The sequence below is a fragment of the Mya arenaria genome, chromosome 8, assembly GCF_026914265.1.
Source record: "Mya arenaria isolate MELC-2E11 chromosome 8, ASM2691426v1".
Taxonomy (NCBI): Eukaryota; Metazoa; Mollusca; class Bivalvia; order Myida; family Myidae; genus Mya; species Mya arenaria.
Window position 1 is genome coordinate 46,911,822 of NC_069129.1, and position 18,537 is coordinate 46,930,358.

Here is an 18,537-nt window from a genome sequence, read left to right on the forward strand (position 1 = left end):
GTATTTCCATACAGACTTTACTGAGGATTAATATCTGTTTTTTGTTTAGAATGGCCACCAAGTTGCTGCGTCTTGTCAATGATAAGAAGAAGACAGGAGACGTAGAGATCAGCCATGTGCCAGGAGGTAAAATAAAGCCTTATTTTGTACACATCTAAAGAGCACTTCCACTCATTTTAAAAAGTACAAAAATAAAACTCACAATCATGTATAACAGGGATTTTCTTTATTACGTCTTTATTAGGTCTTAATTGACAGTGAGAGTACTAACTGCCAGATGTCAAATATATAGGATAGAAATTATCTAAATGTCAATGTCTTTCTCCCACACCAGGCAAGAAGATTCGAGACATCGAGATGGAAGAAAAGATGGCCGAACTCCAGGACAAAATCCTCAATCTTGAAAAAAACAACCATCATCTGAAAGAGAAGGTACATTTGTCACAGATCATTATGTTGTTAACAATCTTAAAATTGTAATATGTCAGATCCTCATTACTTTACAGCTTGATAAGTCTGATTAATAAAAAGACAACGTCTTGAGTTCACATACATTTGTTTGCCCAGATATATATTATCTTTTCATCATAGTGTCTGCATGTAGGCATTGAAATCATCGCGATAAAACATCATGTCAATTATGAGATTGAAGTTTCTTCTGAATTGTTCTCAATCTGTACTGCTTACTGATAGTGTATTTCTGGTTGTTTTTGTTTGCGGTATACTGGAGATATTAATGTGTACTGTGACAGAGGGTAGTTGTTTATATGTCAACATCTCACCCAAGAGGTTTGGGGTTGAAGCCCCACCAGACTGACTTTCTCTTGACCTCTCTAAAAATGGACACCAGTACTGGTCTCCATCCAGAAAATAAATTATGGTATGATTCATTTCTGCTAAAACCTGTCTTCTCATGAAGGTAGATTATAAACTGAATAAGTATAAACCAAAACAAGGGATTGGGTCAGATTATGTATATATAAAATGCTTTTATTCCTGATTGACAGTTGGATCTTGCCAAGCAGCAGATTGCCTCCACCAGTAAACGGCCACAGCAGTATCCACACGCCATGTCAAGAATCAATACAGTAATTGTTTTACAGAGATTCTATTACCAATGAGGACATAAATGCTATTAAGATTTATAAGCAAATATATTTATATATACATGTAGCTAGAATCAATATTTGTGTCTTTGTTTGCCTTGATTTTACTTTTGAGTTGAAAATTATTGTTTGTCGTTCAAATAATTTATATCCTTTTCTATGTTAGAATAATTATACAATGAAATGTAGAATATAGTATAAACAACAACACATCATATCACTTATACTGCACATTTCAAATAGTGGTCACCATGGCCTTGTGGTAAGGACATTTGATTAGAAAGTGGACGGTCGGAGGTTAGAGCCAAACATGGGCTTGCTCTGATATTGCTGGTTGCTGACCCAGCAGCTTATTAATTTTATGGGTACTGATTATCTTCCTGCCATGAGCCCGGCATATAGGATAGGAATCGGTTGGAAAATACGTTCATCAAGGTGTCTCAGATGTCCAGTGGGCCGGCCCTTTTTTTAAGAGCTTCAACACTATATAATAAGCACACACTGGAACATAAATCACATGTTTCCTCTTATTATTGGTTTGTTTTACATCTGTACAAATATGAAAACAGTGACTCAGTATATGAACGTCAGTCACCTTCCCAATAGATCTGAAATTGAGTAAACATATACCCCAATATACTTATAGCATTATTGACTCACTTTCAGGGCATTGCAAAGACTTCCCATGATCCCAGGCTGACCAAGAACATGCGCGTGGCTGGGCCTCATCAAGACCACAGGACTAGGTATGAGGGTGGTATTCATTATCTATCTCTCAGACTCTCCATCAAAAGGCTGTGTATTTGATCCCCAGCTTGTATGCTTTCTTAAGGCCTCTGATAATAAGGCACTGGTAATGGTTTCTGTTGTAGAAATGGGCATATTTTTTTGTACGCCACTTAGCAGAATGTCATGCATGAACATGTCTGTTTAATTCCCAGGTCAAAAACCTAATAGTTGTATATGATCATCATTATAACAAAATTCTCGAGTCAAAAACATAATGGTCATTTCCTATGTGTGCAACTTGATTAAAATGACTTATACAGTTTTCCCAAAAATGACATGGAAATTACTTGACCTGTTTGTTTGTGATGCCATTTGTAAGCAGTTGTCGTAGCAATGAAAGGAAAATATCCCTGTATGTTAAGCTCAGGTTGTGTTTAAGATTTGGCCTTAAGATCCGGAAATCATCACTATGGCCTCTTATAGGGACCCTTACAGTATTGTCTGCTCAAGAAATAGGCTTGAAAGTAGTCAGTTCCTCTTTGATATTTTATGCTTGTATTTTATGTTTAAAAAAATACCTGTGTTGCCTATGTTCAGGTCTGGTCCTGTGAGCCACGCCCACCTGAGACACAGTCAAGGAGGTCACAGTGGGGCCCTGGAGGATACACGCATGGAAAACAACAGACTGTGAGTATACCCTGTACTATTGGTCCGAAAAAAACTCATGTTTCAGACCTTTGAAGAATTGAAGTGTTGACCACAATGAGAATCAAGTGAATGATTTGATTCAATGTATTTTGGATGCACATCTCTAGATCCACAGCAATGTATGCCCATGTATTTTCTGTAAATGTGATTGTCAGTGGTTAATTATAACCTATGGCCAATAATCAAAAATGTTCTTATACAAAGTTTGTTTTCATAGTAAGGAGGACAAGAAAGGAATATTGTGGTTATTTGTGTTTTTCACAGTATAATAATGATGTACATGTTTTGTGTGTTTTTCAGGGAGAGGCAGGTTGCCCAGCAACATGAGCAGATCAACATGTATGAACTGGAGATGAGACAACTACGGGAGCAGGTAATTTAGAATGTGGGGATTTAATTATGGACTAAAATTGGTTACAAAAGCTGAGTGGTGGACATATTGGACTCTGATCAGGGATGTGATTTGTTGCGGGATTCGCGGATTTCCGCTGATCTTAGGGCTCTTGGAAGCTTCCCCCTCCAGCTTTACAGCTGCCAAATCAATCACATCCCTGTCTCTTGATTAGAGGTTCCAAAGTATGATCAATGATCTGAGCTTCATAAAATCCTTGGTAATAAACACTAATTAACATATTGTTCATTAACCTGGCCCACAAATTTATTAAGTTGGATGCCTGGTAACCTCATATGATTTTGACATCATTTGAAAGTATTTTGTGTGAAGAAAAAGACGTCCATTTCAGGTGATAAAAAGGGTAAAATGTATTAAAATTGTAAAAACTGAATGGATAATTTACTTTTGGTCATATATTTTACAGATTGGAAATCAGCAAGCAAATATCTTTCAAAATATACCAAAACTATATGGGGTGACCGTGCATCAGAATTTAACATTGAAGTTAAGAAGGTTAAGAACTAGCTTATTTATGTGTTGAATTTATTAAGGTTCCTTTCTTATGATGACCTCTATATGTAACACTATGAACACCATAATTGAATTACTACAGAGCCTATATCACAACTGTATAAACCCATCTGTTCTTCAGTGTATTTTCTAACACATTTAAAATAGAGTTTACATAGAGTTGACATGTACGTATATATCTATCTAGGTTCACGTGAAGGAGAGGGAGTATGAGGAAGACCTGACTAAGATCAAGCACCAGATCACTGCAGAACACAGGTATGGCTTGCAGCATGTATTTAGTTTCCTTTTTTTTAAAGTAGTTTTTGTGGAAAATTGAATTTTCATTAAATGTTTCCAAAAAATTATAGTCATGGTGCTTTGGACGTATAACTTAACATATAAAACCACTAGGGCCTCATTTTGAACAAGAGATACGTAGTTTGTTTTTTTCAAAATCATATTTTCTAGTTAAAATGTGATATATTTTGAAACAAATGGTAGACTGGAAATATTACACTAGGTGTGATATGAATATACAATAATTCTTTGTAATTCGATTTTTGACACTAGCTTACCATTCAACTAAATTTCCTGATCTTTTGATATAAGCTTGAATGATGATGACCCGAGCGTTCTCATTTTATACAGCAGGACATCCCTGTGAGATGCCTTTACTTTCTTTCTATTTCACCAGGACAAACGTCCAGGAGAACATTGACATGATCAAGCTGCAACGTGAGGTGAAGGAGAAATCCACCAAGTTCCTTATGCTCCAGGAGAAATACAGCATGCTTGAGGAGGTACTGCCATAAAGTATACTTTAAGTTTAAGGTATCATATACATTTTGGATCCCTGGTGAATCCAAAATATTGTGGTATCATTTGAAAGGGTTTTATGTGCAAAAAAAAGAAAATGTAAAAATGACATAGAAAAAAATGTAACAAACATTTGAACTGATATAATTATAGAATGAAAAACTATTCCTTGTTTAAAATCTTAAATTGTTTATGAGTTAACAAAACAACACATGGTTGTCAGTGTTGTCAGTGTTTCTATTTGACTGAAAATGGGGCTGATATTCTTTTTCTTTTTTTTAAACATTTAACAATTCAACTAGTACAGATATGTTTAAATGCATTACTTGTCTCTTGAAATTCTTCAAATTCTATATCTTAAAGTGCCTTTGCTTTGTTTCCTTATTTCAAATATACTAATGTAATCGTAAATCCACAATTTTGTTGCTATTTTCACAATTCTTTGAGCCCTGTCCCCATTCACCAAAAGATGGAAAAAAGCGATGCTTGCTTTGAGAGTGTGGGCCAAGGGTTTGATAAATGAAAGATTGTAGCTCATTTTATGGGTGTGCAAGTTTGAGGAGAGCATTTATGATCGCATGAATGCCCCCGAGTGAATTTACAAAACTTAAGTATTCATTGCCACATTTCAGAACCTGCGTAGCGTAAAGAGGAGCCATGACACGCTACTGATGGAGATGGAGAACAATAACATGCAGTTGAAGGAAGAACAGAACCGAAACCTCGTCCTACAGAATGAGCTTAAGCTCGGCTCATCCAAACATTCAGAACTTCTACAGGTACTGGATGTTGTTTGATAAGCTTTTTTTAAAACTTTGTACACATGATATCAATGGCGATACACAACAATAAAAAAGGCCCACAACTCTGGCTTAAGTAAGTAAGAGTATTTCTAAATAATGCCTCATAATTAACTGAGAAAAATAGTCATTTATTGGTATCTTCTTTTGCTACCTTTATTTTCTACTCAACAACCAAATGAGCTAGATTGTTCTTCTTTCTCTTAAAGTGACCAAACCTAAAAATTGGGAAGTGCATCTGAAAACACTTGTATTATAAATATTTTACTTTTTAATACCAAAATTGCAGAAAAATATATACTTTAAGTATAAAAACCCTGGCTTGTATGGTGAAGTAGAAAATTAACTATAAAACCTCACGCCCACAAGGACTCATGCACTATCATTAGGATAATTCAGCCTTTAAGACTTTTGTTGAATCGCTATTCAAAACCGTGGACTTCAAAGACAATATTTGAGCATGTATCAAAATTTGTTGAAGGGTTCTAGCCATTAGTATCTTAGTTTTAACACTTCTTATGATCTGCCACACTTTATTTCGTCTTACAATAATAAAGTGCATTTTACAAAAAAGATAAGTGAGTCCATTTAACATATTTGATATGATTTCTCTTGATTATATAAAAATTCTCATGCCTTCACATATTTACATACAATTCCTAGTGTTTATAATATAGAAACCCTCATGCCTTCACATATTAACGTACAATTCCTAGTGTTTATATAGAAACCCTCATGCCTTCACATATATGATGCAATTCCTTATGTATATATCCAGCTCCAGGAGCAGACTAACAGCCTGAAGAAGGAGATAGAGATTCTCAAGGAAGCCAACGAGAAACTGGTCGGCAGGTGGGATAACTTTATAAGTTTATACCAATGTATTTAAGCTGGATTGTGACAGCAGGTTTTTGAATCACGTTGAGTCCATTTGCTGGGTTGAAACCAGGACTGATGTCCATTTTGAGAGTCCCTGGTACTAAATTAAATTCAAAACATAAAGGATGAGTTAATGATAAGCCAATCAAATTAGGAATATCAGAAATACATACAGTCGAAACCTGTTAGCTGGATATGCAATCCAAGGGACTGGCTAAAATACTTCAAACCTCAGGAATCTGGAGCCAAGGGAGACTGCTCACATTGATTAAAAAACATTGGTCCTTTACATCAAGTTCTAACCAACAAGGAAATCGAGGCAAGCGATATTGAGCCAACAGGTTTTAACTGTATTTAAAGAAATTTACAAATCTTGTCGAATGTTTTGTATTGAATGAACACTCATGTAGAATCCTCGTTGAAAATATGTTTGAATTTTGATACGATAGCTTTTTAGCAAAGAGAGAAAAGTCTGGAAATTTTGATAGACATCGATGTCAGTGTTAAAAGCTTTAACCTTGGCTGAAACTTAATTATTATTTCAAACTGTGATTGTAAGATAAGAAACTGTTTTCATATATATGTACATACATGATCAGATTATTATATCATTCATTAAATGTACATTCCAGTGCATTTGACCTTGAGCGTGAGCGTGAGTGGCGCCAGCGTGAGAACGCCCTTAAGGTGCAGATTGCCCAGTTGGAGGCCACTCTCAAGGCAGACCTTGGCGAGAAGGGAGGAATTCTGGATAAACTGGCTATTGAGAAAGGTGTGTACTGTATTGCATTTTAACGAAATTAAAGGATTCAGCGGATATAGCAAATTTTCAAAGATGAAAAGTTGTGTATTGTGAAAGTTAAAGTTACATCATTAGGTAAAATCTTAGATCTTGGCCATTACTGCACCAAACTTAACACACAAGAACGGCACCGAGCTGAAATAGTATTGATGTTATATTTCAACATGAGCAGTTTTTGTTTTTTTCCTGTGAAGTATATATATTGCCACTTCCATCATATTAACTTAAACACAAATTTCTGCTTTTTGTAGTTCAGATATCAATGGCCACTTTTGCTGAATTAGCAAATGTTAAGCAAGGCCCATTACTCTGACTTAAATATTAGTTATTGTCCTGATTTATGTCCCTTAATCAACATGCCCCAAGTATTTTAAAGTTCTTAGGCTTAACAGGCTTGTAGCCTGTATCAATTAGCCAAAATTAATACGTAAATTTAATTTTGATGAATGAAAAATGATTTATTGTGTTTATCATAAAGATCGTTCCTATTCAAAGTCTAACAACTCTTACAGAAGTAAATGTTTACAAGTTATGAAAAAACAAAAATATTTAGCTTACCATTATCTGGTTATCAAGTACTAATGAAGTTTCGAGAAATTTTGGCCAAAAAGTTGGCATCATCTTACCAGCTCGTGTTAAGTATTACAACAAAGATGGCATTCATGACAAGTGTATTTTGATACACTTTGTTGCCCTCATAAAGCTGCCCTTTCACAGATTTTCTGTTTTGGCAAACTTTGGTTATTTTTTGTCCTTAAATGAGCCACTTCTTACGTAATGTCCGGAAACCAGTGATATAAGACTACTGACAAAAGATCATATTGCAGTTTTACGAAAATTGATCTTTTTTGGCTAAAAGCGTTATTTAGGCTTTGAGAAAACAATAGTTTTTTGGAAGTTTTCCGAACAATTGAGATCTGTTTTGCTGTAAGTTAACGTAATTTGATGCTGAAATCACCTGATTTTTAAACAAAAATTAAATGAATATTCCATCTGTGTGAGTGCTACTTTAAAATACCATTTTATGCAATAAATGAACAGTGACAGTTTGACATACATATGCAAATGACTTATCACTGTTTCCCCTTTAACAGATCAATATGACAGGATGACATCTGAACACAGGACGATGCAGTTGGAGCACTTCCAGCTCAGAGAGAAATATGACGACCTTGTGGAAAAAATGAAGTTCTTTACTAAGGTAAAATATGTGTACAAAATATACCTTGTGCTTTAGCATGACTATTTGATCAGGAGAGTTATTTTTTTACTTACCCTAGCCTTGGCAGTGGCACTGGCATCACACCTTGGTTAGGCTTTTGTATGTAAGCACCTTCAAGTCTTTATCTCAGCAGATTCATCATGTATTACGGTATATTGATACTTGATTATATCTGGTTAAAATTACTAAGGACACACAATATAACTTGATAAATATTCATTTTTTATGGCACACAATGTTTTTCTATTCTTTTTTTCATTTTAACATTATGCAGTAACATTTGATATTTCATTTCGTATTACTTTACTAGATGGAATACAGACAAGAGTCATTTGCGATATGTATCACTTGCAGATTTATGATGTGTATATAATAAGAAACCCATAAGCCATGACATAAACAAGATATAAAACCATGATCCCTATTTCATACTGAAATGCCTACAATTCCTTTGCATACTAAAACAAACTTAACCTGTTTACCCCTCCTGCAGGAGAGTGCTGTAGACTTCACAGAGATTGAGGAGGCACTAGTGTTGGTTAAACAGAAGAAACAGAAGCTGACTGCTCACCCGGAATTCCTGCACAGGGTGGATGAGGAGTTAGATAAAGGTGATTACTTTGTGTATATACCCCTGTTTACCCCCAACTGGCTTCTCCCCCCTATTCGCCCAGAAGAAACAAAAACTGACCGCTCACCCAGAGTTCCTGCACATGATAACTCTGTGTATGTAACCACCCTCTTCCCCAAGAAGAAACAGAATCTGGCTGCAAATCCACTACAGTTCCTGGGTCTTTGCGGAGATTTATAAGGGAGATTTTTGTGTTTACATTCTCCCATCTCCTCCTTCCCCCGTATCAATATCACAGTTTTATTAACTTCAGATAACCAGTATTGTACACAAACCTGAAATTATGACTGATTGTTTCACTCTAGATGCCCAGCGTCGGTTGTTGGACCTTCAGGCAGAGTATGCAGAGACTGTACATGAGCTAGAGAAGACCCGTAACATGCTGGTCGTGCAACACAAGATCAACAAGGACTACCAGCAAGAGGTTAGTTTAAAGTTCATTTTAACAACAACTGTTAAGAAAGTTACATTAACTTATACTAAGTCACACTGGTTGGCCAGATGTTGCGCAAGAGGGTGGTCTTGTGTTGTCAGGTAGGCGGAGAACTTGGAAAAAAAACATTTGTCTGGCTTGGAGACCACCAACCAAATTTCATGATCCAAACCTGGGTCAACTTGAGTGAGAAACAAGGGTGCTTACCACTGCACTAATGTGGACAGCAAGAGGTTAGAACACTATTGTGAAATGACATTTGACATGAATATTGGTTTTGATAAAGCTAATGAGGACATAAGTAGCTGATAACTTTCAAAAAGCCTTGCAGATACATGTAGAAAGTGAAAAAAGTATTGTTTTGGTCATCAAGGTGTCTTGTTTGCGGGTACCCAGAAAGTTGTTCTTATAATGTATATTTTCACAATCGGTTTAGGTACGCAGTGGTGGAAATTAGCACACCTGCACTGGTAAAATTCTTTCTGGGCTTGCTGAAATTTTGGGTTATATACAGCAGGGCTTGTTTAAAAATGTAATGCCAAGCAGATGTATATAAATTCATGTTTGTTCATCCAAAAAACTAATTTCGATGACTGAGTTACTTGCTCTTATTCCAGGTAGTAAAGGTTGAAAGAGTGAAACTTCTCATACTTTTAAACTAAACCCTTCATTTCTCCCCATGCAGGTTGCGTTGGCCACGGGTCGTATGGATGAGGTTAAGAAGGAGTATGAGATGAGGCTGGATGAGTACGCCCGCCTTCTTGACATGCGCCAGGCTAGAATAAAGAAACTCGAGTCTCAGCTCCGGGACGTCGCGTATGGAACCAAGCAGTACAAGATCATGCCACCTGCAGACGACATGGTGGGTACTTTGTTTGATAATTGCTTTACATGTGTAAAACAAACACTTGGGGGGGGGGGGGGGGGGGAAGAATCACACAGTGGAAACCCAGAATTGAAACATTTGAATAGTGTTTTTGCATATTGTTATGTTTTGCCTATTTAATTTAATACTCATTTAAACAACTTCTTACCATATTAGACTTAATATTTTTGTTGCTCAAATTTTAGAATGTGGTCATATGTTACAGGGTTTGTTCTTAAATGCTTACAACAAGTACTTCCCTAACTTATCAAGTCACATTCATTGAAAGCATGTCATAGCCTTCTTGACGTAATTCATTATAATCATTCTTACAGTGTAATTAAAAGTGATCAGTATTAAAAAAAAGGCCTACACTTACTGCAGACTACTTGTAAAAATGCCAACTGAAAAAAATACAAGACTATGACTGAGATTATAAGAGAAATTAATCAATATACCATAGGATGAAGATGTGGAGCAGTTTGACGAGACAATCCACCTTGAACGAGGACAGAACCTGTTTGAGATCCATGTAACCAAGGCAACTCTGTCTAGCGATGCCCTTCGGTTGCTAGGTGACGAGGAACCATCCCTGTTCTGTACCTGGGAGTTCTTCGAGTATGAGATTCAGAGTACGCCTGTTGTTAGGGGAGGCAGGTAGGTTGGCATTTTGATTTCTATTTTAACTTTATTCAATGTTTAATATTCATAATTTTGTATATACATACTATGTAGTATGAAAATTTGATAAAGCATCATTGTGCAACTATTAAGTGGATATTTTCTTTTTCAGACCTGAATTTGACTTCACATCTCAGTACATTGTCAAAGTTGACGATTTCTTCCTACATTATCTTCAAAAGGTATGTTCCAATTGATCAGTGGTCTTTCTTATTGGAAATCACTTTATTTTGATGGTGGATGTATGCTTATTTTATAACGCCAATTACCTATCCGTGATGGGTGTCCACTCAAAGTTAGAGTTAGATCAGTTTTGTTATGTTGATAGGCATAGTTCTATGATAGAATGTAACCCTGGTTAGAGCTACTGTGGCTTTTAAACATGTACCAATGTGTAGCACCGACACACAGGACCCCTGTTTAACATCCCTCCCGGAAGATGATAAGTATATTTAGTGATGGACCTGGGTTTAAACCTGTGACCCCTGGATTGACAGTCAAGTGTGTTACCACTAGATCACAAATGTGCCACAGCTGGATTTCAAACCATTGATAACTGGTGTAAATAGTAATTACAGACAGCATCTGTTGACACCTTTCCTGTGGGAGAGGCAATTGGTTTCAATCTTTAACTTAACCTTTTAGTAAAATTATAGGTTTGATTAATTACTGTTAAAAATCAAAACTTGAATATTCAGGAATCATGCACTCTAGAGCTACACCAGTCTTTTGGCCAGGACTACACCACGATCGCTGCATGCCAAATTACATTCAGGGAGCTCTTTGACAAGACTCATGGGCGCATCCATGGGACCGCAACCTTGACTGGGGTCATGGCGTCCGGCACGGGTATCGGGTTTGGGACCATAGAATACTGGGTACGGCTCCGTGTGCCCATGGACCAGGCTCTCAGGCTATACAAGGTACAACTATGATAAAGAGACTCTTCATTTGTAAGATCAAGTTTTGAGCCCTGCTATTGTGCTTGTTATAGTGTATGACTGTGCCCAGGAAGCTATTGCATTTAGAATCCTAAAAGTGATTTGGTATCTAGGAGATATTTTTCGCAAAACAGTAATCAAAACAGTAATCAGGGTAAGGAATCATGGAACTTAAAGGGGTTCTCACATTGTTCTAGATGGGTCACAACCAACCAATTGGATGAGTGGCAGTGACGGATCTTTAAACATCTGCAAAAGTGGAAATTCTTAATAATTAAGCCTAGTACTTATTGACTGCCTATCTGCAATGTCATTAGCTAAACATGTAGGAACAATACTGAACTGATATCAAGAGTACTTGATGAATAACCAGTTTTTCCTTAAAAGAAAAAAACCCATACATTTTCACCAAAATACCCAAAACAAATAAGACATAGTAGATTATTTACTAAGGATATTATGAAACGTTTTTAATCAATAATCATTTGCACAAATGTAAAAACAACCCTATATTATCTGCCCTCAGGAACGCACAAAGGCCCTGGGCTACATGACGACCAACATTCGAGCGTCAGACCAGGCCCTACAAGCCCTGGACGACGAAGCTGCCAGGAGACCGCCAGATAACGTCAATGAGCTTCATATCAAGGTCGTACGCTGTTCCAGTCTGAAGGCTCGCAGAGAGAGTAAGTGGGATTTGTTGCTTTAATCATTGCTTTCGATTGTTCACCTTTTTAACAGAAAAAGTCACGTTTCTTCTGTTTTTGAAGAACAAAAGCTGAGATGTTGTCATAGCCTTGTTGTTGGCAGAGTTGGTGGCGTGCAGAAACTTCAGTCTTGGCTTTTACTTATAAAATGTTCAAAGTATTCAAATGAAATTTGGTACACATGTGGTCAAAGATAATCCGCACATAACATTTTAAGGCCCAAAACTCTGGCACTAACAATTTTTGAGCTATGCCCCCTTTTTGCTTTGAAAAATGGCAGACGAGAGTTGATGTGAGCCCTATGGTGTTATTCACAGATTTGGTATGTCTCATACCACAAATGGAATTTCTTAAGTCATAACTGAAAGATGTGGCATATTTAGGCTAGCTTTTACATCGTAAAATGATATCATTTTTATTTAATTGTTTTTATACATTGTTTGATATTTAGACTTGGCGATTTGCTCAAAAAGAGAAAATAAGGGTTCTTTGTTGAATCCATGAAAAAACAGCAAATTAAAAAAGAAAGAAAAAAGTGGAGCTATGTTGTAGAAGTTTTACACTGAGCAAGTCAATACTATACAGCATTAAACCATTGTTTAAGCAAATTGTTTTGGTCTCTTTTAATTTATGAATTATTGTTGCCTTGCAGATGTGCAGCCATCACCATACTGTGTATACCAGTTCTTCGACTACAACGATCATGACACAGTGATCATCAACAGCTCCAATAACCCAGAGTTTAACGACCACAAAACATACCCAGTTCCAATGACAGCTGACCTCGACCAGTACCTTAAAACCATGGTGAGTAGGGGGTTGAGGGGGATGAGGTACCCAGAGTCTGAACTTTCATCATTCCAACCTCGGACTTCATGGTCTTGATTACAGTTTGGACTGAAATGAAAGCTATGGATAATCAAATAATTCACAAATGAATAAAATATCTTTTCAATAGGTGCACTGTCACTACTAAACCAAAAACCTATTCAACAGGTACCCTATTTTTTCCTATGTTAGCTACTTAATGAGCTACATAGGCTATTTAGCTTACAAAGGCACTACTTTACAGTTAAGAAGTGCCTTTGATTAAGTAGTTCACATCGGAAAAAAGAGTTGAATAGTTCTTTGGCTCAGCAATGCCTTCTTTCGATGTGAACTTCTTAATTGAAGCCATTATTTAATCAAATACCTACTTAACAGGTATCCAATTACTCCCAATGTGAACTACTTAATCAAAGCCATTAGTTAACCAAATACCTATTCAACAGGTACCCTACATTTTGCAATGTGAACTACTTAATCAAAGCCACTACTTAACCAAATACTTAATCAACAGGCCCCAATTTCTCAAAACTTCTTAAGCTTAATAGGCTTAAGTCGCTTATTTCAATTAGACGAAAGACATACTTAAATATGATATTGATAAATAAAATATAGTTTATTATGATAACCATAACAGTTATTTCTATTTAAAGTGTAATAATTCTTATTGAAGTTGATATTACACGAATTAAAGACAAAGAAATATAGTGCAATTAGCTTAATCCTGTTATAATGGACTGAAGAAGTTTCGAGAAACTGGGGCCAGGAACCCAATTTCTCCCAATGTGAATTACTTATCAAAAGCACTACTTTAACAAATACCTATTTGAAAGGTATTCCTTTTCCTCCAATGTTAAGTACTTAACGAAATGTTTATCTTATGAACACTTTAAATACTAACTGAACAATGCCTATTTCTTATCTATTGCAGCCACTGAAGATCTTCATATTTGACGACACAGACCCCGAGCAGACATCGTACCTGGGTATCGCCGACATTCCGCTCATCCCCCTTGCCCATGATAAAGGTGTATCTGGGATATTTGAGCTGAGAGGTGCTAACGGGCACATTAACGGCACAGTCGAGGTGGAACTCAGGTGGCAGTTCACGTACATGCCTCCTTCTGCTATGAAGACTGGTTCACAGAGACCGCACGAGGTATTGTGGTTGGATTTATATAGTAACTTTTGAATGAAAAGAAAGAATGTTTAGAGAACTTAGTTAGGATACTTATTGGGAGGGGAGATTTGTTCAATCTTTGCTAAAATTGGTTTGGGGAGGGGCATTTTTTTTATCTATCCTTAAATTGGTGTCGGGAGAATGGGTTCTTTTCCAAACGCCTGTGTATCAAGCTGAAATGTTCTTCATTACTTTACCTGTTGTTCAAATGTCGACTCAATGTTGTTGTTCTTAAAAGAAGTAGTTGGATGTATTGGACGTGTAAGGTTCATTGATAATTGAAAAAAGATAAATAACTTATCCTGTTATATAAAAGATATGAAATTATAATTCTATAAACATCCTTCTCTTACCCTCCTTTCAGTTGGAAGCGGCCCCACAGGAGCCCCCTGAGAAGCTAGTAGCATTCCAGGACACCAGTAGCATGCAAGAGCAGCCCCGGGTGGGTAAGCGTATGGCACCTCAGTTCCCCGGACCCTCCGCCCACTCCACACCTGCAGCCAAACCACGGGACCACATGGAGGATAGGGAACACAGACAGCCCAAGCAGCCAACAAGGGTAGGTGTTTGGTAATGATAAGATTAAGTTTAAGTCTTAATAAGTGAAAGAATGTTTAGCTTGGGGGATCTGAAATGAAAAGTGCTTTCTCATTGATGCATTAGCACTGCTGACCTTATCTGATTAAATTTCAAGAGAGCATCTAAAAAAAATGTGATTTTGGCAATGTCCAGAAAATTTCAAGTTTAATATCTGTTGTCATTTTAATGAACAATTAAGTGTATAAATCAAACGCATCTTGGCAACATTTATTACAATGACAAATTATCATACTTATCTGATAATTGTGCACATTGTTTTACATATTTACACATCTTTCTGATTGAGAACAATCAATACTCTGTTACTTAAAATTTGGCTTCTTGTTATTTTTGCATAGCTAGCCTAGACTCATGATGCTTCTAATATAACTTATGAGTATATGATGTAAGCAAAGCACATAATTCTTTTCCAATACCCACGTTATAAATTGCCCATAATGGCCACAGACATAATTCTATAACTATTGAGGTTTTTTCATCTATCCATCTAAATATGAGAAAGACTGTATGCATGTACAACCGGCACAAATAAGATGCTCTGAGAATTGAATTTTGATCTTCTTGGGCAGCCTATCTCACTACATTTTCATGAATATTCCAGCGCCTTCATCCTCTTGTGCAGCCTATCTCACTACATTTTCATGAATATTCCAGCGCCTTTATCCTCTTGGGCAGCCCATCTCACTACATTTTCATGAATATTCCAGCGCCTTTATCCTCTTGGGCAGCCCATCTCACTACATTTTCATGAATATTCCAGCGCCTTTATCCTCTTGTGCAGCCTATCTCACTACATTTTCATGAATATTCCAGCGCCTTTATCCTCTTGTGCAGTCTATCTCACTTCATTTTCATGAATACTCCAGCGCCTTTATCCTCTTGTGCAGCCTATCTCACTACATTTTCATGAATATTCCAGCGCCTTTATCCTCTTGTGCAGCCTATCTCACTACATTTTCATGAATATTCCAGCGCCTTTATCCTCTTGTGCAGCCTATCTCACTACATTTTCATGAATATTCCAGCGCCTTTATCCTCTTGTGCAGCCTATCTCACTACATTTTCATGAATATTCCAGCACCTTTATCCTCTTGTGCAGTCTATCTCACTACATTTGCATGAATATTCCAGCACCTTTATTCTCTTGTGCAGCCTATCTCACTACATTTTCATGAATATTCCAGCACCTTTATCCTCTTGTGCAGCCTATCTCACTACATTTTCATGAATATTCCAGCACCTTTATCCTCTTGTGCAGCCTATCTCACTACATTTTCATGAATATTCCAGCACCTTTATTCTCTTGTGCAGCCTATCTCACTACATTTTCATGAATATTCCAGCACCTTTATCCTCTTATGCAGCCTATCTCACTACATTTTCATGAATATTCCAGCACCTTTATCCTCTTGTGCAGCCTATCTCACTACATTTTCATGAATATTCCAGCGCCTTTATCCTCTTGTGCAGCCTATCTCACTACATTTTCATGAATATTCCAGCACCTTTATCCTCTTGTGCAGCCTATCTCACTACATTTTCATGAATATTCCAGCACCTTTATCCTCTTGTGCAGCCTATCTCACTACATTTTCATGAATATTCCAGCACCTTTATCCTCTTGTGCAGCCTATCTCACTACATTTTCATGAATATTCCAGCACCTTTATCCTCTTGTGCAGCCTATCTCACTACATTTTCATGAATATTCCAGCGCCTTTATCCTCTTGTGCAGCCTATCTCACTACATTTGCATGAATATTCCAGCGCCTTTATCCTCTTGTGCAGCCTATCTCACTACATTTGCATGAATATTCCAGCGCCTTTATCCTCTTGTGCAGCCTATCTTACTACATTTTGATGAATATTCCAGCACCTTTATCCTCTTGTGCAGCCTATCTCACTACATTTGCATGAATATTCCAGCACCTTTATCCTCTTGTGCAGCCTATCTCACTACATTTGCATGAATATTCCAGCACCTTTATTCTCTTGTGCAGCCTATCTCACTTCATTTTGATGAATATTCCAGCACCTTTATCCTCTTGTGCAGCCTATCTCACTACATTTGCATGAATATTCCAGCGCCTTTATCCTCTTGTGCAGCCTATCTCACTACATTTGCATGAATATTCCAGCGCCTTTATTCTCTTGTGCAGCCTATCTCACTTCATTTTGATGAATATTCCAGCACCTTTATCCTCTTGTGCAGCCTATCTCACTACATTTTCATGAATATTCCAGCACCTTTATCCTCTTGTGCAGCCTATCTCACTACATTTCCATGAATATTCCAGCGCCTTTACCTTCTTGTGCAGTCTATCTCACTTCATTTTGATGAATATTCCAGCGTCAGTTAATTCAGGAGCCCTCCAGTGAGACAGAGGAAGATATCGCACAGCCGTCAGCTATTCAGCGTGACTCCATGGTTCACGAGGCTGTATCCCACGCTGTATCCACACTCATGCCCGGCCTTGACACCATGACAACGCTCAATGAAACCATTGAAACACCAGGTAGGGGATTTAAGAATATTATTGTGAGTTGTGTAATTGCTGCTAAGCAGGGCTTTATAATTATTAATCTAGTTTATAGCAATGTAGTCAGTTATAGAATCATGCTATGGTTGTAATAAACATGTACGCCAGAAAAAGAATATTTTGGGGTTAATATTAGAAAATAAAACAACAAAATCAATTTGTATATGAACTTAACACAATGGGTGAATTATGTCACTGTATTATGGCATACAGTAAAGTAGTATTTCATGTTTATCATGCTAAGTCTTGAAGTTCTTGTTGAAGCTGCTCTCACAGATCGACCGTTTTGACATCTTTTTTATTTTTTGTCTTGGAATGAGCCTATTTTTATGTAAATAATTGAAAACCAGTAATATAAGACTGCTGACAAAAGATCAGTTCGCAATTTTCATATTTACGTTTGAACATTGATGTTTCATGGTTAAAACGGTTTCTAACGCTCTAAGAAAAATCGTTTTTTTTCGGCAGTTTTCCAAATACTTATGATCTATTCTAGAGTGAATTATCTTATATGACTTTTATGACTGAAAGGAAGGCATTGATGCAAAAATTTGCTGATTCTGAGACAAAAAGATAAGACACTACTGTCAATCTGTGAGAGTGCAGCTTCAAACCCGTTTTTTCTTCTTAGTAATTCTTTGGCATCATTTTGTTATGAACAGATGAAACAATTTCTACAGTCTCTTCTTTTTTCAAATAAATAATCATCACACATACACTAGGGTTTTATCAAGGATTAAAAAAGTACAGGGTGCTGCAGAAAAGGGACAGGGTGCTAGGGGTAAAAAGGGCACAATGAATCAGGCTACGAAGTACTTGAACATTATGAATTTGGCAGAAATTGTTAGAAATTGTGATTAAATGATTATTTCAACTGCCAGATATGTAAAGTGTGTATATATTTATAATCTTATTATAAGTTTTAAACAATACAAAAAGAAGTATTTGACAATCTCGAGCATTTAATTCTATGAAGACAGAAGGGTACCTATGCTGGTCTCCATGAGGGCAGAAGGGTGTTACTGAAAAAGGACAGGATGCAGCACCCTTCAATAACTTTTCAGCTAAAACCCTACATACTCAGTCAACCATCACAGACATTTCCTATATCCATTATACATGTAGTCATCCATGTACATCCTATATCATAATCACGCATGTGTAA

The 18,537-nt window shown here is 36.8% G+C and overlaps 1 protein-coding gene across 5 annotated transcripts in view; it reads left to right on the top strand.

Annotated features, from left to right (window-relative positions):
* Nucleotides 1–18,537, top strand: part of LOC128243526 (protein fantom-like) — a 34,522-nt gene that overhangs the window by 2,079 nt on the left and 13,906 nt on the right. For all 5 annotated transcript variants that reach the window (XM_052961350.1, XM_052961352.1, XM_052961353.1 and 2 more), the window contains exons 4-26: nucleotides 50–126; nucleotides 335–432; nucleotides 1,008–1,088; nucleotides 1,773–1,852; nucleotides 2,433–2,522; nucleotides 2,844–2,916; nucleotides 3,656–3,726; nucleotides 4,145–4,250; nucleotides 4,899–5,045; nucleotides 5,845–5,918; nucleotides 6,578–6,717; nucleotides 7,842–7,948; nucleotides 8,463–8,580; nucleotides 8,906–9,024; nucleotides 9,719–9,895; nucleotides 10,362–10,555; nucleotides 10,692–10,761; nucleotides 11,278–11,502; nucleotides 12,047–12,206; nucleotides 12,880–13,034; nucleotides 13,984–14,211; nucleotides 14,597–14,791; nucleotides 17,183–17,348. In XM_052961350.1, the coding sequence (XP_052817310.1) occupies nucleotides 50–126; nucleotides 335–432; nucleotides 1,008–1,088; nucleotides 1,773–1,852; nucleotides 2,433–2,522; nucleotides 2,844–2,916; nucleotides 3,656–3,726; nucleotides 4,145–4,250; nucleotides 4,899–5,045; nucleotides 5,845–5,918; nucleotides 6,578–6,717; nucleotides 7,842–7,948; nucleotides 8,463–8,580; nucleotides 8,906–9,024; nucleotides 9,719–9,895; nucleotides 10,362–10,555; nucleotides 10,692–10,761; nucleotides 11,278–11,502; nucleotides 12,047–12,206; nucleotides 12,880–13,034; nucleotides 13,984–14,211; nucleotides 14,597–14,791; nucleotides 17,183–17,348 (2,951 nt within the window). The remainder of the gene's footprint in view (nucleotides 1–49; nucleotides 127–334; nucleotides 433–1,007; nucleotides 1,089–1,772; nucleotides 1,853–2,432; nucleotides 2,523–2,843; nucleotides 2,917–3,655; nucleotides 3,727–4,144; nucleotides 4,251–4,898; nucleotides 5,046–5,844; nucleotides 5,919–6,577; nucleotides 6,718–7,841; nucleotides 7,949–8,462; nucleotides 8,581–8,905; nucleotides 9,025–9,718; nucleotides 9,896–10,361; nucleotides 10,556–10,691; nucleotides 10,762–11,277; nucleotides 11,503–12,046; nucleotides 12,207–12,879; nucleotides 13,035–13,983; nucleotides 14,212–14,596; nucleotides 14,792–17,182; nucleotides 17,349–18,537) is intronic.